Here is a 23,875-nt window from a genome sequence, read left to right on the forward strand (position 1 = left end):
AGGGCTGAAATGATAGACCGTGACGTTGGTGCTGTTTTTGGAAATAAATTCTACTTTCACAGCTCTGATGATTAGCTAGTACTCCCTCAGCACCAGTCTCAAGGGGTTTTGTAGTAAATCACACCGCTCTTGACATGCTCCTCGTTAGATAATGATGATGATAGTATTCGTTAAGCACTTCCTATGTCCCAAGCACTTTTTCTTTTTTCTTTCAATCGTATTTATTGAGTGCTTACTGTGTGCAGAGCACTGTACTAAGCGCTTGGGAAGTACAAGTCAGCAACATATCGAGACGGTCCCTCCCCAACAGCAGGCACTGTTCGAAGTGCTGGGATAGATACAAGGTAATCAGGTTGTCCCACGTGGGGCTCGCAGTCAATCCCCATTTTACAGATGAGGTCATTGAGCCCCAGAGAAGTTAATAATAATAACAATAATAATAATAATAATAATAATAATAATGCTGATGGCATTTATTAAGCACTTCCTATGTGCAAAGCACTGTTCTAAGAGCTGGGGAGGTTACAAGGTGATCAAGTTGTCCCACCTGAGGCTCACAGTCTTCATCCCCATTTTACAGATGAGGTAACTGAGGCACAGAGAAGTTCAGTGACTTGTCCAAAGTCATACAGCTGATAAGTGGTGGAGCGGGATTAGAACCCACAACCTCTGACTCCGAAACCCGGGTTCTTGCAACTAAGCTACGCTGCTTCTGTTGGGTAGGGACCATCTCGATATGTTGCCAACTTGTACTTCCCAAGCGCTTAGTACAGTGCTCTGCACACAGTAAGCACTCAATAAATACGATTGATTGATTGATTGATTCTCCAGTGCTTTGCTTCCTCAACTAGGATGCACCCAACTTCGGCTTTAAGGATTTATCTGCTTTGCGTGACTAGGAAAAGGAACAACCTTATCCTCCGACAGCTTGGAATCGCCAGAGGGATTTACCGAATCTCACCAAGAATTAGGGATCTATTAATAAAACTCTGTAGGAAGGTTATCTCCAGAATTATCCGTTCTCACCGAAACGGTATCAGCTGCTGCTGAAATCAATAGACACCCAATTTGGGGACGCGAGGAAGAACGGGAGTAAAGAGATGAATACTCGTCCAAGAAACAGATCACAGATGAGCACTCTAATATTGAGCCAACCCCCAAGGCACTTTTTGAACGCATCCTTACCCTCGATTCATTCATTCATTCAATCAATCGTATTTACTGAGCACTTACGGTGTGCAGAGCACCGTACTAAGCGCTTGGGATGTAGAAGTTGGTGACATATAGAGACGGACCTTACCCAACAACGGGCTCACAGTCTAGAAGGGGGAGACAGACAACAAAACAAAACATGTGGACAGGTGTCATCAGAATAAATAGAATTAAAGCTAAATGCACATCATTGCTTGTGCTTCCCAAGCGCTTAGTACAGTGCTCTGCACACAGTAAGCACTCAATAAATACGATTGATTGATTGATCATTAACAAAATAAATAGAATAGAGACACACACACACACACACACACCCCCACACACACACCCAGCCCAGGTCCCTTGGGAATCTTCAGATAAGAGAAGATAAGAGAAGATGACTTCTCTTGTCTGAACTGTTGGGTAGGGACCGTCTCTAGATGTGGCCAACTTGTACTTCCCAAGCGCTTAGTCCAGTGCTCTGCACACAGTAAGCGCTCAATAAATACGATCGAATGAAGGAATGAATCTGCAACTCATTTTAACATCTGTCTCTCCAGCTAGACTACAAGCTCTTCGAGGGCAGGGATCGTGTCTACCAATTCTACTGCCCTCTCCCAAGCATTTAGTGCAGTGTTCTGCACAGAGTAAGCGCTCAGTAAACTGACTGAAGGGAGAAGCTGAAAGGGGAGGAAAAAGAACTGGGTGGGGGGATTCATTCATTTAATCATATTTATTGAGTGCTTACTGTGTGCAGAGCACTGTACTAAGCGCTTGGGAAGTACAAGTTGGCAACATATAGAGGCGGTCCCTACCCAACAGTGAGGTCACAGTCTAGAAGGGGGTAGAGTGGTGACTGAGAGCCAGGGGTGGTGTGGTATCTCTTAAGGGCCAAATACTATACTAAGTGGTTGGGAGATAGATAATCAATTAAAGAGGACGGAGGGACTCGGGTTAGGGAGAAGCAGGGCTAGGAGAGCAGAGACTGTGTAGATATTGGCCCTATTCATTCATTCAATCGTATTTATTGAGCGCTTACTGTGTGCAGAGCACTGTACTAAAAGTGCTTGGGAAGTACAAGTTGGCAACACATAGAGACGGCCCCTACCCAGCAGCGGGCTCACAGTCTAGAAGATCAGGTTGTCCCATGGGGGTCTCCCAGTCTTCATCCCCATTTTGCAGATGAGGTAACTGAGGCCCAGAGAAGTGAAGTGATTTGCCCGAGGCCACTCAGCAGGCAATAATAATTCATCCAATCGTATTTATTGAGCGCTTGCTGTGTGCAGAGCACTGTACTAAGTGCTTGGGAAGTACAAGTTGGCAACATATATAATAATGATGGCATTTATTAAGCACTTGCTATGTGCCAAGCACTGTTCTAAGCGCTGGGGAGGTTACAAGGTGATCAGGTTGTCCCATGGAGGGCTCACAGTCCTCATCCCCATTTTACAGATGAGGGAACTGAGGCCCAGAGAAGTGAAGTGATTTGCCCAGGGTCATTCAGGAGACAATAACAATAATAATGATGGCATTCATTAAGCTCTTACTATGTGCAAAGCACTGTTCTAAGCACTGGGGTGGTTACAAGGTGATCAGGTTGTCCCACAGGGGGCTCACAGTCCTCATCCCCTATTTACAGAAGAGGGAGCTGAGGCCCAGAGAAGTGAAGTGATTTGCCCAAGGTCACTCAGCAAACAATAATAATAATAATGGCATTCATTAAGTGCTTACTATGTGCAAAGCACTGTTCTAAGCGCTGGGGCGGTTAGAAGGTGATCAGGTTGTTCCATGGGGGGCTCCCAGTCTCCATCCCCATTTTCTAGATGAGGTAACTGAGGCCCGAGAGAAGTGAAGTGATTTGCCCAAGGTCACTCAGCAGACAATAATAATTCATTCAATCGTATTTATTGAGCACTTACTGTGTGCACAGCACTGTACTGAGCGCTTGGGAAGTACAAGTTGGCAACATATATAATCATGGTGGCATTTATTAAGCACTTACTATGTGCCAAGCACTGCTCTAAGAGCTGGGGCAGTTAGAAGGTGATCAGGTTGTCCCCCGGGGGGCTCCCAGTCTTTATCCCCATTTTCCAGATGAGGGAACTGAGGCCCAGAGAAGTGAAGTGACTTGCTCAAGGTCACCCAGCTGACAAGCGGCGGAGGCTGGATTCGAACCCATGACCTCCGACTCCCAAGCCCGGGCTCTCTGGTGGATGGTGGAGGTGGAGGGGGCTCCTTACCAGATGCCAGGCTCCGAGCAGGATGGTGCCCGTGCGGACATGGCAGCAGAGGCAGCAGCTGTTGGAGTAGAAGCGGGGCCACGGAGAGCTCGGCTTCATCTTCGGCTTGGGCGGGACTCGCCGGGCCTGGGGCCGCGGGGGCCGGAGGGGCCGGGGGGGGGGGGACCGGGGGTGGTCAGAGTGACCGGAGCTGCGGGGGCCGGGGGTGTCCGGGGGGGACTGGGGGGGCCGGAGTGGCCGGAGCCTGGTCCGTGGGCTCACCGGGGCCTGGGGGCTCCGGAGGGGGGCCGGGGGTGACCGGGGACTGTCCGGGAGGAGTCCTGGGGTGTCCGGGGGGTGTCCGGGGGGTGTTCGGGGAGTGACCGGGGGGGTGTCCGAGGGTGTCCGGGGGTGACCGGGGGATGTCCGGGGGTGTCCGAGGGGTGTCCGAGGGGTGTCCGAGGGGTGTCCGGGGGGGTGACGGTGGGTTGTCCGAGGGCGTCGCGGGGGTGACCGGGGGATGTTCGGGGGGTGACCGTGGGGTGTCCGAGGGTGTCCGAGGGGTGTCCGGGGGGTGTCCGAGGGGTGTCCGAGGGGTGTCCGGGGGGTGACCGTGGGGTGTCCGAGGGCGTCCCGGGGGTGACCGGGGGATGTTCGGGGGGTGACCGTGGGGTGTCCGAGGGTGTCCGAGGGGTGTCCGGGGGATGTCCGGGGGTGTCCGGAGGGTGTCCGGGGGTGTCCGTGGGGTGACCGTGGGGTGTCCGAGGGCGTCCCGGGGGTGACCGGGGGGTGACCGGGGGGTGTCCGGGGGTGTCCCGGGGGCGACCGGGGGATGTCCGGGGGGTGTCCGGGGGTGTCCGGGGGTGACAGGAAGGTGTCCGAGGGGTGTCCGGGAGGTGTCCGGGGGTGTCTGGGGGGTATCCGGGGGTGACCGGGGGATGTCCGGAGCCGGGTCCGCGGGGTCCGGAGGGCCCGGGGGGTGGCCGGGGGGTGACCGGGGGTGTCCCGGAGGTGTCCTGGGGTGACCGGGGGTGTCCGGGGGGTGTCCGGGGGGTGTCCGGGAGGGGTCCTGGAGGTGTCCGGGGAGTGTCCGGGAGGTGTCCGGGGAGTGTCCGGGAGGTGTCCAGGGGATGTCTGGGAGTGACCGGGGGTGTCCGGGGGGTGTCCGGGGGGTGTCCGGGGGTTATCCGGAGGGTCCGGGGGGTGTCCGGAAGGTGTCCGGGGCGTCCGGGGGGTGTCCGGAGCCGGGCCTGCAGTGTCCGGGGGTGTCCGGGGGGTGTCCGGGCGAGGCTGGTCGGTGGGAAGGAGCCTCCCCCGGGAGCGGAGCGGAGCGGAGCGCACCGCACAGGACAGGACCGGACCGGACCGGCACGGAGCGGGCGGGCGGGCGGGCGGGCGGGCAGGATGAAGGCCGGAGCGCCTGGAGGTGCAGGCGCGGCGGACCCCCCGGAGGAGGCGGGTCCCCGGCTGGCTGTGACGGCCCCGGGGGCTGGGCCCCGCTCCCAGGCACCCGCCCCCGGGACACACACACGGGGACCCACGGATGGACACACCCCAGCGACGCTATTACAACTGCCTATGTTGCCAACTTGTCCTTCCCAAGCGCTTAGTCCGGTGCTCTGCACACAGTAAGCGCTCCATCAGTACGATTGAATGAATGAATGAATGAATGAATGAATGAATGAGCGCTGCCCGGGCGCAGAACACTGTGCTAAGCGCTTTCATTCATTCATTCATTCAGTCGTATTGATTGAGCGCTTACTGTGCGCAGAGCACCGGACTAAGAGCTTGGGAAGGACAAGTTGGCAACATCTAGGGACGGTCCCTACCCAACGGCGGGCTCACGGTCTAGAAGGGGGAGACAGACAGCAAAACCAAACATATTAACAAAAGAAAATAAATAGAATAAATATGTACAAGCAAAATAGAGTAATAAATCTGTACAAACATATATACAGGTGGTGTGGGGAGGGGAAGGAGGTAGGGCGGGGGGAGGGGGAGGGGGAGGAGGGGAAGAGGAAGGAGGGGGCTCAGTATTTATTGAGCACTTACTGCGTGCAGAGCACTGTTCTAAGCGATTGGGAAGGACAAGTCGGCAACATCTAGAGACGGTCCCTACCCAACAGCGGGCTCACAGGCTAGAAGGGGGAGACAGAGAACAAAACCAAATGTATTAACAAAAGAAAATAAATAGAATAAATATGTGCAAGTAAAAGAAATAGAGTAATAAATCTGTACAAACATATATACACAGGTGCTGTGGGGAGGGGAAGGAGGTAAGGCCGGGGGGTGGAGGGGGGAGGAAGGGAAGAAGAAGGAGGGGGGCTCAGTGTGGGAAGGCCTCTTGGAGGAGGTGAGCTCTCAGTAGGGCCTTGAAGGGAGGAAGAGAGCTAGCGTGGCAGATGTGCGGATGTGCAGACACACACACGGACACACCCTATCGAGGTTATTACAACTGTCTGTGTTGCCAACTTGTACTTCCCCAGCGCTTAGTACAGTGCTCTGCACACAGTAAGAGCTCCATCAATACAATTGAATGAATGAATGAATGAATGAGCGCTGCCCAGGTGCAGAGTACTGTGCTAAGCGCTTTCATTCATTCATTCATTCATTCAATCGTATTTATTGAGCGCTTACTGTGTGCAGAGCACTGGACTAAATGCTTGGGAAGTACAAGTTGGCGACATATAGAGACGGTCCCTACCCAACGGCAGGCTCACGGTCTAGAAGGGGGAGACAGACAACAAAACAAAACATATTAACAAAATAAAATAAATAGAATAAATATGTCCAAGGAAAAGAAAAAGGGTAATAAACCTGTACAAATATATATACAGGTGCTGTGGGGAGGGGAAGGAGGTAGGGCGGGCGGGGCTGGAGAAGGAGAGAAGGGAGGTGAGGTAGGAGGGGGCAAGGGGATGGACAGCATTGAAGCCCAGGGTGAGGAGTTTCTGCCTGATGTGCAGGTTGATTGGTAGCCACTGGAGATTTTTGAGGAGGGGAGTAACATGCCCAGAGCGTTTCTGGACAAAGACAATCCGGGCAGCGGCATGAAGTATGGACTGAAGTGGAGAGAGACACGAGGATGGGAGATCGGAGAGGAGGCTGATGCAGTAGTCCAGACGGGATAGGATGAGAGCTTGAATGAGCACGGTAGCGGTTGGGATGGAGAGGAAAGGGCGGATCTTGGCAATGTTGCGGAGCTGAGACCGGCAGGTTTTGGTCACGGCTTGGATGTGAGGGGTGAACGAGAGAGCGGAGTCGAGGATGACACCAAGGTTGCGGGCCTGTGAGATGGGAAGGATGGTAGTGCCGTCAACAGTGATGGGAAAGTCAGGGAGAGGGCAGGGTTTGGGAGGGAAGACAAGGAGTTCAGTCTTGGACATGTTGAGTTTTAGGTGGCGGGCAGACATCCAGATGGAGATGTCCTGAAGGCAGGAGAAGATGTGAGCCTGGAGGGAGGGGGAGAGAGCAGGGGCAGAGATGTAGATCTGGGTGTCATCAGCGTAGAGGTGATAGTTGAAGCCGTGGGAGCGAATGAGGTCACCAAGGGAGTGAGTGTAGATAGAGAACAGAAGGGGGCCGAGCACTGAACCTTGGGGAACCCCCACAGTAAGGGGATGGGAGGGGGAGGGGGAGCCTGCAAAAGAGACTGAGAATGAACTCATTCATCTGAATGAATTCAGATGAATAGGTAGAGGATCACACATAGGATTGTTAATGCCATGACACCCCGGTGACTCTGTCAAAAGAAAATGATGTTCAGCGAGGGATCTCAAAGTCTGTCCATCCTCACACCCTGTCAGATTAGTACTATTCTATTTATTTTGTTAATGATGTGCATTTAGCTTTAATTCTATTTGGTCTAACCACTTGACACCCATCCACATGTTTTGTTTTGTCATCTGTCTCCCCCTTCTAGACTGTGAGCCCGTTGTTGGGTAGGGACCGTCTCTATATGTTGCCAACTTGGACTTCCCAAGTGCTTAGCACAGTGCTCTGCACATAGTAAGTGCTCAATAAATATGATTGAATGAATGAATGAATGAAAGTATAGACTGAAGCTGGGAGAGACAGGAGGATGGGAGATCAGAAAGGAGGCCAATGCAGCAATCCAGTCGGGATAGGGTGAGGGATTGAACCAACGTAGCGGTTTGGATGGAGAGGAAAGGGCGGATCTTGGCGATGTTGTGGAGGTGAGACCGGAAGCTTTTGGTGACGGATTGGATGTGTGGGGTGAACGAGAGAACGGAGTCAAGGATGACACCAAGGTAGCGGGCTTGTGAAGCGGGAAGGGATGGAAAGTCAGGGAGAGGACAGGGTTTGGGAGGGAAGATAAGGTGCTCTGTCTTGGGCATGCTGAGCTTTAGAGGGAGGGCTGACATCCAGGTGGAGATGTCCAGAGGGCAGGAGGAGATATGATTGAATGAATGAATTATTAAGAGTACAATATAATTAAGGCTGTAGACAGGATTCGTACGTTCAGTTGTATATATTGAACGCTTACTGTGTGCAGAGCACTGTAGCTGTGTAACTTTGGGCAAGTCACTTAACTTCTCTGGGCCTCAGCTACCTCATCTGTAAAATGGGGATTGACTGTGAGCCCCCTGTGGGACAACCTGATCACCTTGTAACCTACCCATTGCTTAGAACAGTGCTTTGCACATAGTAAGAGCTTAATAAATGCCATTATTATTATTATTATTAAGCACTTGGGAAGTACAATTCAGCAACAGACAATCCCTGCCCACAATGGGCTTGCCATCTGCTCACAGTGAGCTTATAGTTTAGAAGAGGAACACGTTCCACAGGCCCCTCTTGCTGGGGTTCCCGGTCCCAGCGTGCCTCAGTAGGCAGAACCCGGTTTCGGTGAGGGCATTGATAATTATAGTCTACAAACCCCACACAGCTGAGCAAGCCCATCCCAACAATTCCCTGAAATGATTAGGATTCCTTCCCTTAAATTCCCCACCCCTCATCTCTCACCACCCGGATTCCAAAACCCATCATCCCCTCCTGTCCCTCCACCCCACTGTCTCCCTGGCCTGGGACTACTCAAGCACTGTAACTCCGGAGGCCAGTGGCATTTCAGTTGCCTGTTAGGGACCCTACGTCACCTCACTAATAATAATGATAATGATGGTATTTGTTAAGAGCTTACTATATGCAAAGCACTGTTCTAAGTGCTGGGGAGGTTACAAGTTGATTAGGCTGTCCCACGGGGGCTCACAGTTTTAATCCCCATTTTACAGATGAGGTAACTGAGGCCCAGAGAAGTGAAGTGACTTGCCCAAAGGCACACAGCTGACAGTTGGCGGAGCCGGGATTTGAATCCATGACCTCTGACTCCAAAGCCCAGGCTCTTTCCACTGAGCCACGCTGCTTCTCCTAATCCTATTAATCCTCCTACAGCCCAGCCCACATACTCTACTCCTCTAGTGTCAGTTTACTCACTGTGCCCCAATCTCATCTATCTCACTGCTGACCCCTTTCATTAATTAATTAATTAATTCATTCATTCATTCATTCATTCATTCATTCATTCAATCGTATTTATTGAATGCTTACTGTGTGCAGAGCACTGTTCTAAGCGATGGGGAGGTTACAATGTGATCAGGTTGTCCCACAGGGGGCTCACAGTCAATCCCCATTTTACAGATGAGGTAACTGAGGCACAGAGAAGTTAAGTGACTTGCCCAAAGTCACACAGCTACAGTGCTCTGCACACAGTAAGCGTTCAATATATACAATTGAATATTGAACGCTTACTGTGTGCAGAGCACTGTACTAAGCGCTTGGGAAGTACAAGTTGGCCTTCCCCCAAGGACGGAACTCCCTCCTCCCTCCCATATGCCAGGCTACCAGTCTCCACCTTCAAAGCGTTACTAAGATCACTTAGTAAGGGCTTAGCACATAGTAAGCGCTTAACAAACGCCATTATTATTATTATTATTACTATCCTTCAAGATGCCTTTCCCGACAAAGCCCTCTTTTCCCTGGCTCACTCTCCTTTCTGTGTCGCCTCTGCACCTCAATCTATGACCTTTGGACTCTTGATAATCTCCCCACCTCCAACCCCTCAGCACTTATGTACATATACTTAAATTATATATTATGAATTATTTATTCATATTAATGTCTGTCTTCCCCTCTAGGCTGCAAGCTCATTATGGTCAGGGAGCATGTCGGCTAATTCAGTTGTATTGTACTCTCCCAAGTGCGTAGTACAGTGCTCTGCACATAGTAAGTATTCAGTAAATGATTGATTGGTTGATTTTTCTCTTCTCCCCAGGTGGCAGGATTACTGTGAAGAAGATTCCCCTCCCTTCCCAATCTCCCACTTCTTTCTTTGTTTGATCAGGGATAATGGGATTGGGTGCTGCTAGGGAGTATTTTATCCTTTCAGGATGGCACCTAGAGAGAGTTTCCAGTACTCTACCAGTCTCGGTTAAGAGAGGGAGAGTCAAGCAGAGGCCCACCCATTCCATTCCTAGCTTGGTCAGTGGCTAGCGAGTGGAAGGCGATCAACTACAAGTCAAAACTCACCTGTGCTGGGCAACAGCGGCACGGAAGAGAGTCAAATGCAGAGACTCAAGTTTACCATACCGAAGGAGGCGGCGGTAAACCGCTTCCGTATTTTTAACAAGAAAACTCTATGGATGCAGTACCAGAATAACTGCAATGGAGGTGGGACGTTTCGAGAGAGATGTGCCCGTGGCGTCGCTCTGGTTGGAAATGACTCGATGGCATAAGGAGGCGAGGGAGTTCCTTACCATCCCGATTGGACTGAACTAAACTAAACCACCTGGTCAACTCACTAACAATAATAGCAATAATAATAATAGAGTTGTTAAGTGCTTACTTGATCACCTTGTAACCTCCCCAGCGCTTAGAACAGTGCTTTGCACATAGTAAGCGCTTAATAAATGCTATCATTATTATTATTATACTATGTGTCAAGCACTGTTCTAGGTGCTGGGGTAAATACAAGTTAATCAGACACAGTCCCTGTCCCACATGGGACTCACAGTCTATTTAATGTGATTGCTTCTGTCTCTCCCCACTCCAGTCCACAATTCACTCTGCTGCCCGCATCGTTTTTGGTCCAGGACGCATCGCGCCACTACTTAAACAACTGTAGTGGTTTGCTATCCACGTCTGCATCGTACAAAGACTCCTTACCACTGGCTTTAAAGCAGTCCATCACCTTGCCCCTTCCAACCTCACCTTGCTACTCTCCTCCTACAACCCAGCCTGCACACTTCGCTCCTCAATACTAACCTTTTCACTGTGCCGCCATCTCACCTATCTCACTGCCGACTCCTCACCCACATCCTGCCTCTGGCCTGGAATGCCCTCTCACCTCAAATCCAATGGACAACGACTCTCCCCGCCTTCAAAAGCTTAATGAAGTCACATCTCCTCCAAGAGGCCTTCCCAGATTAAGCCCCTCTTTCCTCTTCTCCCGCTCCCTTCTGTGTCGCCCTGACTTACTCCCTTTTCTCTTCCCCCCTGCCAGCCCCACAACACTTACATACAGGACTGTCTCTATATGTTGCCAACCTGTACTTCCCAAACGCTTAGTACAGTGCTCTGCACACAGTAAGCGCTCAATAAATACGATTGATGATGATGATGATATCTGTCGATTATTTGTATTTCTGTCTGTCTCCCCACTTCAAGACTGTAAGCTTGTTGTGGGCAGGGAATATGTTTATTTTTGCATTGTACTCTCCCAAGTGCTTAGTACAGTGCTCTGCACACAGTAAGAGGTCAAAAAATACAATTGAATGAATGAATGAATGAATGGTCTGCCTCTGATATTATCAGTTTCACCATCATCATAGTTATTATTATCATATCTGTGCCAAGGACTGTACTAAGCGCTGGGTAGATTTGAGATAATCAGGTCGGACACCATTCCTGTCCCACATGGGGCTCACAGTCTAAGAAGCGTGGCTCAGTGAGAAGCAGCGTGGCTCAGTGGAAAGAGCCCGGGCTTGGGAGTCAGAGGTCATGGGTTCTAATCCCAGCTCTGCCACATATCTGCTGTGTGATCTCAGGCAAGTCACTTAACTTCTCTGAGCCTCAGTTCCCTCATCTGTAAAATGGGGATGATGACTGTGAGCCCCACATGGGACAACCTGATCACCTTGTATCCCCCCCAGTGCTTAGAACATAATTATTATTATCTTATTTGTGCCAAGGACTGTATTAATTACTGTACTGCTGTGTGACCTCGGGCAAGTCACTTAACTTCTCTGAGCCTCAGTTCCCTCATCTGTAAAATCAATCAATCGTATTTATTGAGTGCTTACTGTGTGCAGAGCACTGTACTAAGTGCTTGGGAAGTACAAGTCGGCAACACATAGAGACAGTCCCTACCCAACAGCGGGCTCACAGTCTAGAAGGGGGAGACAGAGAACAAAACCAAACATACTAACAAAATAAAATAAATAGATATGTACAAGTAAGATAAATAGAGTAATAAATATGTACAAACATATGTACATATATTCAGGTGCTGTGGGGAAGGGAAGGAGGTAAGATGGGGGGATGGAGAGGGGGATGAGGGGGAGAGGAAAGAAGGGGCTCAGTCTGGGAAGGCCTCCTGGAGGAGGTGAGCTCTCAGTAAGGCCTTGAAGGGAGATGATAAAATGGGGATGAAGACTGTGATCCCCACGTGGGAGAACCTGATCACCTTGTATCCTCCCCAGCGCTTAGAACAGTGCTTCGCACATAGTACGTGCTTAACAAATGCCATCATTATTATTATTATTAAGTAGGAGGGAGGAAAGTTATTTAATCCCCATTTGAGGAACCTGAGCGGCAGAAAAGCCCAGTGACTTGCCCAAGGTTACACAGCAGGTAAAAAGTGGATCCAAGGCCTAGTACTCAGGTCCACTGACTCCGAGTCATTCCTCTAATCGTATTTATTGAGCGCTTACTGTGTGCAGAGCACTGTACTAAGCGCTTGGAAAGTACAATTCGGCAACTGTGCTCTTTCCACTAGACCACACTGTTTCTCTTCAAACCCAAAGGACATTTTATATCCTGATGGTATGTGTACATACAGACTCTAAGAGTTTACTTTCTCACTGTTGCTTTCATTTCTTCTTTCTAGCTTACTTTAAAATTTAGCGGGAAAGCTAATTACAGTATTACGAAGTTTCTGTGTTAGCACTTCATACAGTATTTGGGAAGAGTTTGACAACCCGTTTCAGGAATTGCTCCTCCTAACTTCTTCAAGGACTGTGTGATTTGCCTTACAAAAATAAATAGAACAGGACATGGATTTAAACTCCTGGAGTGTTTATTGTCTTGTGAAACCACATGTCCAAAGATTAACACAAGCCATGTAAGAAAAAGAGCAAATTAGAAAAAAAAATCACCATCAATTCAAATTCCCTGAACAAATCTATTTATCATCATCACCATCATCATCATCAATCGTATTTATTGAGCACTTACTATGTGCAGAGCACTGTACTAAGCGCTTGGGAAGTACAAATTGGCAACATGTAGAGACAGTCCCTACCCAACAGTGGGCTCACAGTCTAAAAGGGGGAGACAGAGAACAAAACCAAACATACTAACAAAATAAAATAAATAGAATAGATATGTACAAATAAAATAAATAAATAGAGTAATAAATATGTACAAACATATATACATATATACTTATAGCCTGACACTACTGACTCTCCTGTTTTTAAAACTTGAAAATGTATCTATTCAGATTTATTTGTTGATTTACTAATGTATTATGCACTGAACTGTACTTTTACGGTAATAATAATAATAATGGCATTTGTTAAGCACTTACTATGTGCAAAGCACTGTTCTAAGCGCTGGGGTGGATACAAGGTGATGAGGTTGTCCCACGTGGGGCTCACAGTCTTTATCCTCATTTTACAGATGAGGTAACTGAGGCCCAGAGAAGTGACGTCTTGCCCAAAGTCACCCAGTTGACAAACGGCAGAGTCGGGATTAGAACCCATGACCTCTGACTCCCAAACCCGGGCTCTTTCCACTGAGCCACGCTGCTTCTCATAGTAGTTTCCTGGTTCCCTCTTTTACCTTTAATTCTAACCTTATCAGCTGCCACAGGCAGCAGAAAAGCTGCAAGGAACAAGAGGAGGGGGAGGCCTAATTTACCCTCAGGAAACAGCTTCTTCCCTAAGCAAGAGCTGATCCGTTGTGGCTCAATGGGGAGATATTTTAGAGACAGCAAGTGGCTGAAACTGGAGAAAGAACCCAAGAGTTTCTACTAAGAAGCAGCGTGGCTCAGTGGAAAGATCCCGGGCTTGGGAGTCAGAGGTCATGGGTTCTAATCCCAGCTCTGCCACATGTCTGCTGTATGACCTTGGGCAAGTTACTTAACTTCTCTGAGCCTCAGTTACCTCATCTGTAAAATGGGGATTAAGATTGTGAACCCCCCGTGGGACAACCTGATCACCTTGTATCCCCCCAGGGCTTAGAACAGTGCTTTGCACATAGTAAGCGCTTAACAAATGCCATCCTCCAGGAGGCCTTCCCAGACTGAGCCCCCTCCTTCCTCTCTCCCTCCTCCTCCTCTCTCCATCCCCTTACCTCCTTCCCTTCCCCACAGCACCTGTATATATGCATATATGTTTGTACATATTTATTACTCTATTTATTTATTTTACTTGCACATATCTATTCTATTTATTTTATTTTGTTAATATGTTTTGTTTTGTTCTCTGTCTCCCCCTTCTAGACTGTGAGCCCACTGTTGGGTAGGGACCGTCTCTATATGTTGCCAACTTGTCCTTCCCAAGCGCTTAGTACAGTGCTCTGCACACAGTAAGCACTCAATAAATACGATTGATTGATTGATTGATTGATCAGAGAAGCAGCATGGCTCAGTGGAAAGAGCCTAGGCTTTGGAGTCGGAGGTCATGGGTTCAAATACCAGCTCCGCCAATTGTCAGCTGTGTGACTTTGGGCAAGTCACTTCACTCCTCTGGGCCTCAGTTCCCTCATCTGTAAAAGGGGAACGTGAGCCCCTCGTGAGACAATCTGATCACCTTGTAACCTCCCCAGCGCTTAGAACAGTGCTTTGCACATAGTAAGTGCTTAATAAATGCCATTAAAAAAAAGAGTTCTGGCATCCAGATTTACATGCTGTAAACTATGAGACTGAGAAGTATGCTTGTGGGGAGTTCAAAGTTGCTGGTATTCAGGAGTTATTTGTTAGGCGCTTACTGTATGTCAAACACTGTTCTAACCACTGGGATAGATACACATTAATCAGGTTGGACACAGAACTTGACCACATGAGACTCACAGCCTAAGTAGGAGGGAGAACAGCTGTTGAATCCCCATTTTACAGTTGAGGAAACTGAAGCACAGAGAAAGTGAAGTGACTTGCCCACCATCATGCAGCAGGCAAGTGGCAGAGCCGGGATTAGAACCCAGACCCTCTGACACCCAGAACTGTGCTCTTTCCACCGGGCCATGCTTCAAAGGATTTTATGAAGATAAGGTTGCTTCTCAACCAAAGATGGACAAGTTCCTCACTCACGTTGACAAACCATTACCACGTTCAGCAAAATAAACTTTTACTCTGCAGCTTGTGGCCATGACTCATAGTCATCAGCTCCTCACTCTAGAACAGTGCTCAGTGCTTAGAACAGTGCTTTGCACATAGTAAGCGCTTAACAAATGCCATCATTATTTATTTATTATTTATTCATTCATTCAATCGTATTTATTGAGCGCTTACTGTGTGCAGAGCACTGTACTAAGCGCTTGGGAAGGACAAGTCGGCAACATATGGAGACGGTCCCTACCCAACAGCGGGCTCACAGTCTAGAAGGGGGAGACAGAGAACAAAGCAAAACATATTAACCAAATAAAACAAATAGAATAAATATGTACAAATAAAATAGAGTAATAAACACGTACAACCGACTCATTTAGTTGACAGCATGCAGCTAAGCTTTGGGTTATTTTAATAAAAATTGAGCAAGTCTAGTGAGGTTTAATGCCCCAGTATATAGCTCATAAAAGAATTGAATAACTTTGAGAGTGGTGGGAATAGTAGCAGCAGCTGAAGTAATAATAATAATAATAATAATAATGATGGCATTTATTAAGCGCTTACTATGTGAAAAGCACTGTTCTAAGTGCTGGGGAGGTCACAAGGCGATCAGGTTGTCCCACTGGGGGCTCACAGTCTTCATCCCCATTTTCCAGATGAGGGAACTGAGGCCCAGAGAAGTGAAGTGACTTGCCCAGAGTCACACAGCTGACAGTTGGCAGAGCCAGGATTTGAACCCATGACCTCTGACTCCAAAGCCCGGGCTCTTTTCCACTTAGCCACGCTGCTGATCAATAATTCATATTCTGTGTACAGAGCACTGTACTTGGAAGAGTACATTATAACAATATAACAGACATAGTCTCTGCCCACAGTGAGTTTACAGTCTGGAGGGGGAGATGGATATTAATATAATATATTTTGGATATGTAAATAAGTGCTTTAGGGGGTGGAGGTGAGTTAAGGGAGCAAGGCAGGGTGATGTAGAAGGGAGGGGAAGAAAAGGAAATGAGGGCTTAGTTGGGAGGCCTTCCCAGACTGAGCCCCCTCTTTCCTCTCCCTCTCCTTCCCCTCTCCATCCCCCCCGCCTTACCTCCTTCCCCTCCCCACAGCACCTGTATATATGTATATATGTTTGTATGGATTTATTACTCTATTTATTTTACTTGTACATATCTATTCTATTTAGTTTATTTTGTTAATATGTTTGGTTCTATTCTCTGCCTCCCCCTTCTAGACTGTGAGCCCACTGTTGGGTAGGGACCGTCTCTATATGTTGCCAACTTGGACTTCCCAAGCGCTTAGTACAGTGCTCTGCACACAGTAGGCGCTCAGTAAATACGATTGATTGATTGATTGATTGATTGGGAAGGCCACTTGGAGATAATAATAATAACGATGGCATTTATTAAGCGCTTAGTACAGTGCTGTGCACACAGTAGGTGCTGAGTAAATACGGTTGATTGATTGATTGATTGGGAAGGCCACTTGGAGATAATAATAATAATGATGGCATTTATTAAGCGCTTACTATGTGAAAAGCACTGTTCTAAGCGCTGGGGAGGTTACAAGGTGATCAGGTTGTCCCAAGGGCGGATCGCAGGCTTAATCCCCATTTTACAGATGAGGTAACTGAGGCACAGGGAAGTTAAGTGTCTTGGCCGGTCACAGCGCTGACAATGTGCCTTCAATAAGGCTCTGAAGGTGGGGAGAGTCATTGTCAGTCGGCTATGGAGAGAGGACATTCCAGACCAGAAGCAGGGCAGGGACAAGAGGTTGGCAACGAGACAGACGAGATCGAGGGAGAGTGAGTAGGTTGTACAGTGCTCTGCACACAGTAAGCGCTCAATAAATACGATAATGAATGAATGAATGAATTAGAGGAGCAAGGTGTGTGGGCTGGGTTATAGAAGCAGAGAAGCAGCGTGGCTCAATGGAAAGAGCCCGGGCTTTGGAGTCAGAGGTCACGAGTTCAAACCCCAGCTCCGCCAACTGTCAGCTGTGTGACTTTGGCCGAGTCACTTCACTTCTCTGGGCCTCAGTCCCCTCATCTGTAAAATGTTGATTAAGATTGTGAGCCCCCCGCGGTACAACCTGATCACCTTGTAACCTCCCCAGTGCTTAGAAGAGTGCTTTGCACATAGTAAGCGCTTAATAAATGCCATTATTATTATTATTACAAGGAGAGAAGAGAGGTGAGGTAGGAGGGGGCGAGGTGATGGACTGCTTTAAAGCCGGTGGTGAGGAGTTCTTGTTTGATGCAGAGGTGGATGGACAACCACTGGATGTTCTTGAGGACTGGGGAAATATGGGCTGAACTTGTAGTAATAATAATAATGACGGCATTTATTAAGCACTTACTATGTGCCAATCACTGTTCTAAGCACTGGGGAGGTTACAAGGTGATCAGGTTGTCCCATGGGGGGCTCACAGTCTTAATCCCCATTTTATAGATGAGGGAACTGAGGCCCAGAGAATAATAATAATAATAATAATGGCATTTATTAAGCGCTTACTATGTGCCAAGCACTGTTCTAAGGGCTGGGGAGGTTACAAGGTGATCAGGTTGTCCCACGGGGGGCTCACAGTCTTCATCCCCATTTTATAGATGAGGTAACTTAGGCCCAGAGAATAATAATAATAATAATAATAATGGCATTAATTAAGCGCTTACTATGTGCCAAGCACTGTTCTAAGCACTGGGGAGGTTACAAGGTGATCAGGTTGTCCCACGGGGGGCTCACATTCTTACTCTCCCTCTTTTAGACTGTGAGCCCACTGTTGGGTAGGGACTGTCTCTATATGTTGCCAACTTGTACTTCCCAAGCACTTAGTACAGTGCTCTGCACACAGTAAGTGCTCAATAAATACAATTGATTGATTGATTGATTAATCCCCATTTTATAGATGAGTAACTGAGGCCCAGAGAATAATAATAATAATAATAATGACATTTATTAAGCGCTTACTATGTACCAAGCACTGTTCTAAGCACTGGGGAGGTTACAAGGTGATCAGGTTGTCCCACGGGGGGCTCACAGTCTTAATCCCCATTTTATAGATGAGGGAACTGAGGCCCAGAGATTAATAATAATAATAATGGCATTTATTAAGCACTTATTATGTGCCAAGCACTGTTCTAAGCACTGGGGAGGTTACAAGGTGATCAGAGTGTTCCACAGGGGGCTCATAGCCTTAATCCCCATTTTACAGATGAGGGAACTGAGGCACAGAGAAGTGAAGTGACTTACCTCAAGTCACACAGCTGACAGTTGGCGGAGCTGGGATTTGAACCCATGACCTCTGACTCCAAAGCCCGGGCACTTTCCACTGAGCCACGCTGTTTCCCCGACACAGCCAAGGCAGTCGGCAGACTATGCCAGAACCAGGATTCGAATCCAGATCCTTCTGACTCCCAGGCCTGAGATCTTTCCATTTGGCCTTGCTGCTTCATGACTGCTACTCACATCTCCAGTCACAGGGTAGCTCCGCCTCTAGATACCTGTCAATCAGGTAGGAGACCATCCTTGTCCCATATAGAAGCAGCATGGCTCAGTGGAAAGAGCCCGGGCTCTGGAGTCAGAGGTCATAGGTTCAAATCCTGGCGCTGCCAACTGTCAGCTGTGTGACTTTGGGCAAGTCACTTCACTTCTCTGGGCCTCAGTTCCCTCATCTGTAAAATGGGGATGAAGACTGTGAGCCCCCCCATGAGACAACCTGATCACCTTGTAACCTCCCCAGCGCTTAGAACAGTGCTTTGCACATAGTAAGCGCTTAATAAATGCCATCATTATTATTATTTGGGCCTCAGTTCCCTCATCTGTAAAATGGGGATGAAGACTGTGAGCCCCCCGTGGGACAACCTGATCACCTTGTAACCTCCCCAGCGCTTAGAACAGTGCTTTGCACATAGTAAGTGCTTAATAAATTCCATTATTATTATTATCGTTATTATTTGGGCCTCAGTTCCCTCATCTGTAAAATGGGGATTAAGACTGTGAGCCCCCTTTGGGACAACCTGATCACCTTGTAACGTCCCCAGCACTTAGAACGGCGCTTTGCACATAGCAAGCGCTTAATAAATGCCATTATTATTATTATTATTAATAAATGCCCGACTGATTGATTGAAAATCTAAGGTGCCAAGTTTTCTTACAAACTCTATTATCTGATTCCAGATGAGACTCCCCAAACAGCCGAGGTTTCATGCCACTGGAATGAGAAATAAGATGAAAAAGATTTTAGTGGAATAAGGGAAGTGGTAAATTTACTGGGGAAAATTACTATCATTAACAGCGTGGCTCGGTGCAAAGAGCCCGGGCTTTGGAGTCAGGGGGTCATGGGTTCGAATCCCGACTCCACCACAAGTCGGCTGTGTGACCTTGGGCAAGTCACTTCACTTCTCTGAGCCTCAGTTCCCTCATCTGTAAAAATGGGGATTAAGACTGTGAGCCCCACGGGGGACAACTTGATCACACTGTATCCCCCCCAGCGCTTAGAACAGTGCTTTGCACATAGTAAGCGCTTAACAAATGCCATCATTATTATTATTAACAGAACTCACTGCTATCATTCAACAGTAGCAACTGTTTCAGCTTAGTTGATGTCACCAGCGCACTGAAAACGCTTGTTGTTCCCAGTCCAATGCAGCGAGGAAACGAGATCCCATTCGGAAGCCAATTTTTCAAGCATCCCACAAGAACTAACGTCGCAAACGTCCTAACGGGAGAGATCAGGAAGGAAACCAATTGTTCAAAAACCAAAGATGATGGGTAAGGAAGCAGTGTTTTTTCGCATATCTAATCCCAAACCATAGAGAATTGGTGTGAAACTTAAGAATGTGAAACTGGTCATTACAAGGAGATGTGCACAGTTGTGGAGTAACTCCAGATGGAGGTTTCACACGAAGGCCAACCCCCAGTACTAAAATTCCCTACAGCAGAGGAGGAAAGAACAGGATCAGTTAATTTATTGGGCATCTGCTGTGTGCAAAGCACTTTACTAAGTGCTTGTGTGAGTAATAATAAACATTATGGTATTTGTCAATCAATCAATCATATTTATTGAGCGCTTACTGTGTGCAGAGCACTGTACTAAGCGCTTGGGAAGAACAAGTCGGCAACACATAGAGATGGTCCCTACCCAACAGCAGGCTCATAGTCTAGAAGGGGGAGACAGAGAACAAAACCAAACATACTAACAAAATAAAATAGAATAGATACGTACAAGATAAAGAGTAATACATATGTACAAACACATATACATATATACAGGTGCTGTGGGGAAGGGAAGGAGGTAAGATGGGGGGATGGAGAGGGGGACGAGCGTCAAGCGTCAAGCGTTTACTATGTGCCAAACGCCATCTTAAATGCTGAGTGCAATAAAACAGTTGGTAGAGATGTTCCCTGCCCACGGTGAGCTTGGATTAAAGAAGAGACAGATAAATTTCTTGGAGATGTGCTTTGAAGGCAGGGAGAGGGATTGTCTGCCAGAGAAGCAGTGTGGCTCAGTGGAAAAAGCACAGGCTTGGGAGTCAGAGGTCATGGGTTCTAATCCTGTCAGCAGTGTGACTTTGGACAAGTCACTTCACTTCTCCGGGCCTGGGTTATCTCATCTGTAAAATGGGGATTAAGAGCGTGAGCCTCCCGTGGGACAACCTGATCACCTTGTAACCACCCCAGCGCTTAGAACAGTGCTTTGCACATAGTAAGCGCTTAATAAATGCCATTATTATTATTATATAAAGAGGGAGGGCATTCTAGGCCAGAGGCAGGATGACAGGTAAAGGTCGACGAGGGGGATGGACATGATTGAGTACAGTAAATGGGTGCAGAGGAGGAAACTGTGAGGGCTGAGTTGCAGTGGAAAATAAGGGAGGTAAGATAAAAAGGTGTAAGATGATTGTTTTAAAGCTGATGATAAGGAGTTTCTGTTTGACGGGGAGGTCGATGGGCAACCACTTGAAATCTCTGAGAAATGAGGAAACATGGACTGAATGTTTTTGGAGAAAAAAGATGCAGGCAGCGGGGCGAAGTATGGACCGAAGTGGGGAGAGAGGAGGCAGGTAGGTCAGCAGAGGCTGATGAAGAAATCAAGGCAGGATAGGATACGTGCTTGGATTAACGTGGTAGCAGTTTTGATAATAATAATAATGAAGGCATTTATTAAGCACTTACTATGTGCAAAGCACTGTTCTAAGCGCTGGGGGAGTTATAAGGGGATCAGGTTGTCCCATGGGGGACTCACAGCTTTAATCCCCATTTTTACAGATGAGGGAATTGAGGCACAGAGAAGTTAAGTGACTTGCCCAAAGTCACACAGCTGAGAATTGGCGGAGCCGGGATAGAAAGGGATAGATAGATATCTGCCAATTAGCTGTGTGACTTTGGGCAAGTCACAACTTCTCTGGGCCTCAGTTACCTCATCTGTAAAATGGGGATTAAGACTGTGAGCACCCCGTGGGCCAACCTGATCACTTTGTAACCTCCCCAGCGCTTAGCACATAGTAAGCGCTTAATAAATGCCATTATTATTATTATTTTAGTGATGCTGTGAAAAATAAAGCGATAGGATTTGGTGACAGATTGGCGTTATATTTAAAGGAGTAAAGCGACAGGATTTGGTGACAGATTGGAGTTCTATTTACAGGAGTAAATACAACAGACCTTCTTTGACACTGACCTTCGAAAGTTCCCACTCTAAGTGGGAAGCTAATCTGTTACAACTCTAAACATATGTAGATACTGTGTGGCTCTTACTCATGATTTAGACTACAAGCTCCTTGTGGGCAGGGAATGTGTCTACCAATTCCATCGAATTATAGTCTCCCGAGTGCTTAGTAGTGTGCTCTGCAAATAATAATAATAATAATAATAATGGCATTTATTAAGCGCTTACTATGTGCAAAGCACTGTTCTAAGCGCTGGGGAGGTTACAACGTGATCAGGTTGTCCCACGTGGGGCTCACAGTCAATCCCCATTTTACAGATGAGGTAACTGAGGCGCAGAGAAGTTAAGTGACTTGCCCAAAGTCACACAGCTAATTGGCAGAACCGGAATTCGAACACATGACCCCTGACTCCAAAGCCCGGGCTCTTTCCACTGAGCCACGCTGCTTCTCTAAGCGCTCAATAAATGCTGTTGACTAACGACCTATGAAGCAGGAACCGATTAAAGTGAAAAACAGGAAAAACGCATGAGGAAACATTTTAAAAATCCTTGTTCGCTTTCTTAAAATTTTCTTCACTCACTAGATTTGCCTTGAGTCACATTTCTTACTTATAATGTTGTTAAAAGGAGATACCCACCTTCTTTGGCTGCCTAGTCATTTGGGCAGTCACTCAACAGGTAGGTAGAGGTTTTCCAAAAACGGTGAATTTCATTTTCCCTCCAATTCTACAAGAATTTGTTTGGCTTGGACCAGTTTACGCTTAAATTTAAAATTAAGAATAGTATTACAGTGTACACCAGGGAAGACAAGGTAATGCCGAATTAGAAGGCCTACTGGGGCTGGTGCAGGTGAATTACTGGGGAGACGGAGTTTTTTGAAATACAGGTAGAACGTAATTATAGGACTGATCCCTTAAGAGGTGATAATTCATTTTCTAATTTGATTTATAAAACTCCCTCCTTTCAAAATCTTCCAAGTTGTCGAAGAATGCACATTTTCAAATCACAGAATGGCAAAAAAGTATTTATCTAAATTGGCCAGCTTGGCTTCTGGAAAGCTGGATTTTGTAAATTTTTTTTTTGAAAGGAGCCAGATTGAATTTTTCATGCACCACCTACCCCAATCCAAGGACTTGTACAACTGCATTCAATCCAGCGGTCCCAATTTTAAGGAAAAGACTGGCTAACTTCCCTTTCCTACGTATTTCGCTCTATCAGCACACTACCAACTCTTGGCAGATTAGACAGACTGTTGTCCAATTGAGATTTTTTTTAAACTCTTTAGCACTTGACACCTGTTGCTAATGGGTTTGACGGAAAATGTCTTCTCAGGAAACAGGGGGAATAATCACACTGAGACGTTTTAAGGAATGATTAAACCCTTACATTTAAATGAAAAGCAATTTCCAGAAGGGTGGTGTGACCTACGCTCTGGGCATGTTACTCCCCTCCTCAAAAATCTCCAGTGGCTGCCCGTCAACCTACAAATCAAGCAAAAACTCCTCATCCTGGGCTTCAAGGCTGTCCATCCCCTCGCCCCCTCCTACCTCACCTCCCTTCTCTCCTTCTCTAGCGCAGCCCGCACCCTCCGCTTCTCTGCCGCTAATCTCCTCACCGGGCCTCGTTCTCGCCTGTCCCGCCATCAACCCCCAGCCCACATCCTCCACACATCCACCAAACTAGCTCTCTTCCTCCCTTCAAAGCCCTTCTGAGAGCTCACCTCCTCCAGGAGGCCTTCCCTGACTGAGCCCTTTTTTCCTCTCCTCCTCATCACCTCCTTCCCCTCCCCACAGCACTTGTATATAATTATACATATTTATTACTCTATTTTACTTGTACATACTTACTATGCTATTAATTTTGTTAATGAGGTGCCTATAGCTATAATTCTATTCGTTCTGCCAATTTTGACCTGTCTACATGTTTTGTTTTGTTGTCTGCCTTCCCCTTCTAGACTGTGAGCCCACTGTTGGGTAGGGACCGTCTCTATATGTTGCCCACTTTCCTTCCCAAGCGCTTAGTCCAGTGCTCTGCACACAGTAAGCGCTCAATAAATACGATTCAATGAATGAATGAACTACTACCGAAATAATTTTCAGAAGTACGCAGCTGTTTGGAAAGGAGAATATCCAAGACAGAATGACTTTTTGAACCCAACTTGAAGATGCACACCCCCCACCCACCCCAAAATCACCCAAATTTGGGTAGGGTCCTTCTGTGTTAACTGAAG

The 23,875-nt window shown here is 47.5% G+C and overlaps 2 protein-coding genes across 2 annotated transcripts in view; both read right to left on the reverse strand.

Annotated features, from left to right (window-relative positions):
• The window catches only part of LAPTM4B (lysosomal protein transmembrane 4 beta), a 103,559-nt gene extending 99,999 nt beyond the window's left edge, over window positions 1-3,560 (reverse strand). The window contains exon 1 of the mRNA XM_038745294.1: window positions 3,432-3,560. Coding sequence (XP_038601222.1) covers window positions 3,432-3,530 — 99 coding nt within the window. The 5' untranslated portion in view covers window positions 3,531-3,560. The remainder of the gene's footprint in view (window positions 1-3,431) is intronic.
• A 128-nt stretch (window positions 3,561-3,688) lies between these two features.
• Window positions 3,689-22,304, reverse strand: LOC119927097 (basic proline-rich protein-like). Its single transcript, XM_038745638.1, has 6 exons — window positions 22,284-22,304; window positions 19,595-19,695; window positions 19,133-19,188; window positions 13,504-13,532; window positions 10,017-10,086; window positions 3,689-4,719 (listed from the first exon to the last, which is right to left on the reverse strand). The coding sequence occupies exons 1-6, from the start codon at window positions 22,302-22,304 to the stop codon at window positions 3,689-3,691; spliced, it is 1,308 nt and encodes a 435-aa protein (XP_038601566.1).
• Window positions 22,305-23,875: the final 1,571 nt, after the last annotated feature.

This window comes from Tachyglossus aculeatus, chromosome 4 (genome assembly GCF_015852505.1).
Source record: "Tachyglossus aculeatus isolate mTacAcu1 chromosome 4, mTacAcu1.pri, whole genome shotgun sequence".
In the NCBI taxonomy this organism is placed as follows: Eukaryota; Metazoa; Chordata; class Mammalia; order Monotremata; family Tachyglossidae; genus Tachyglossus; species Tachyglossus aculeatus.

Bases quoted from the DNA above. Each gene is read 5' to 3' on its own strand.
- LOC119927097 (XM_038745638.1), bottom strand. From the start codon at position 22,304: ATGACTAGGCAGCCAAAGAAG. The intron at 13,533-19,132 runs GTAAGAAAACTT...TGTTCCTTGCAG, and splicing joins GGAATCAGATAATAGAGTTT to CTTTTCTGCTGCCTGTGGCA. The intron at 4,720-10,016 runs GTATGGTAAACT...CTCCCGGGGGAG, and splicing joins GTTTACCGCCGCCTCCTTCG to GCTCCTTCCCACCGACCAGC.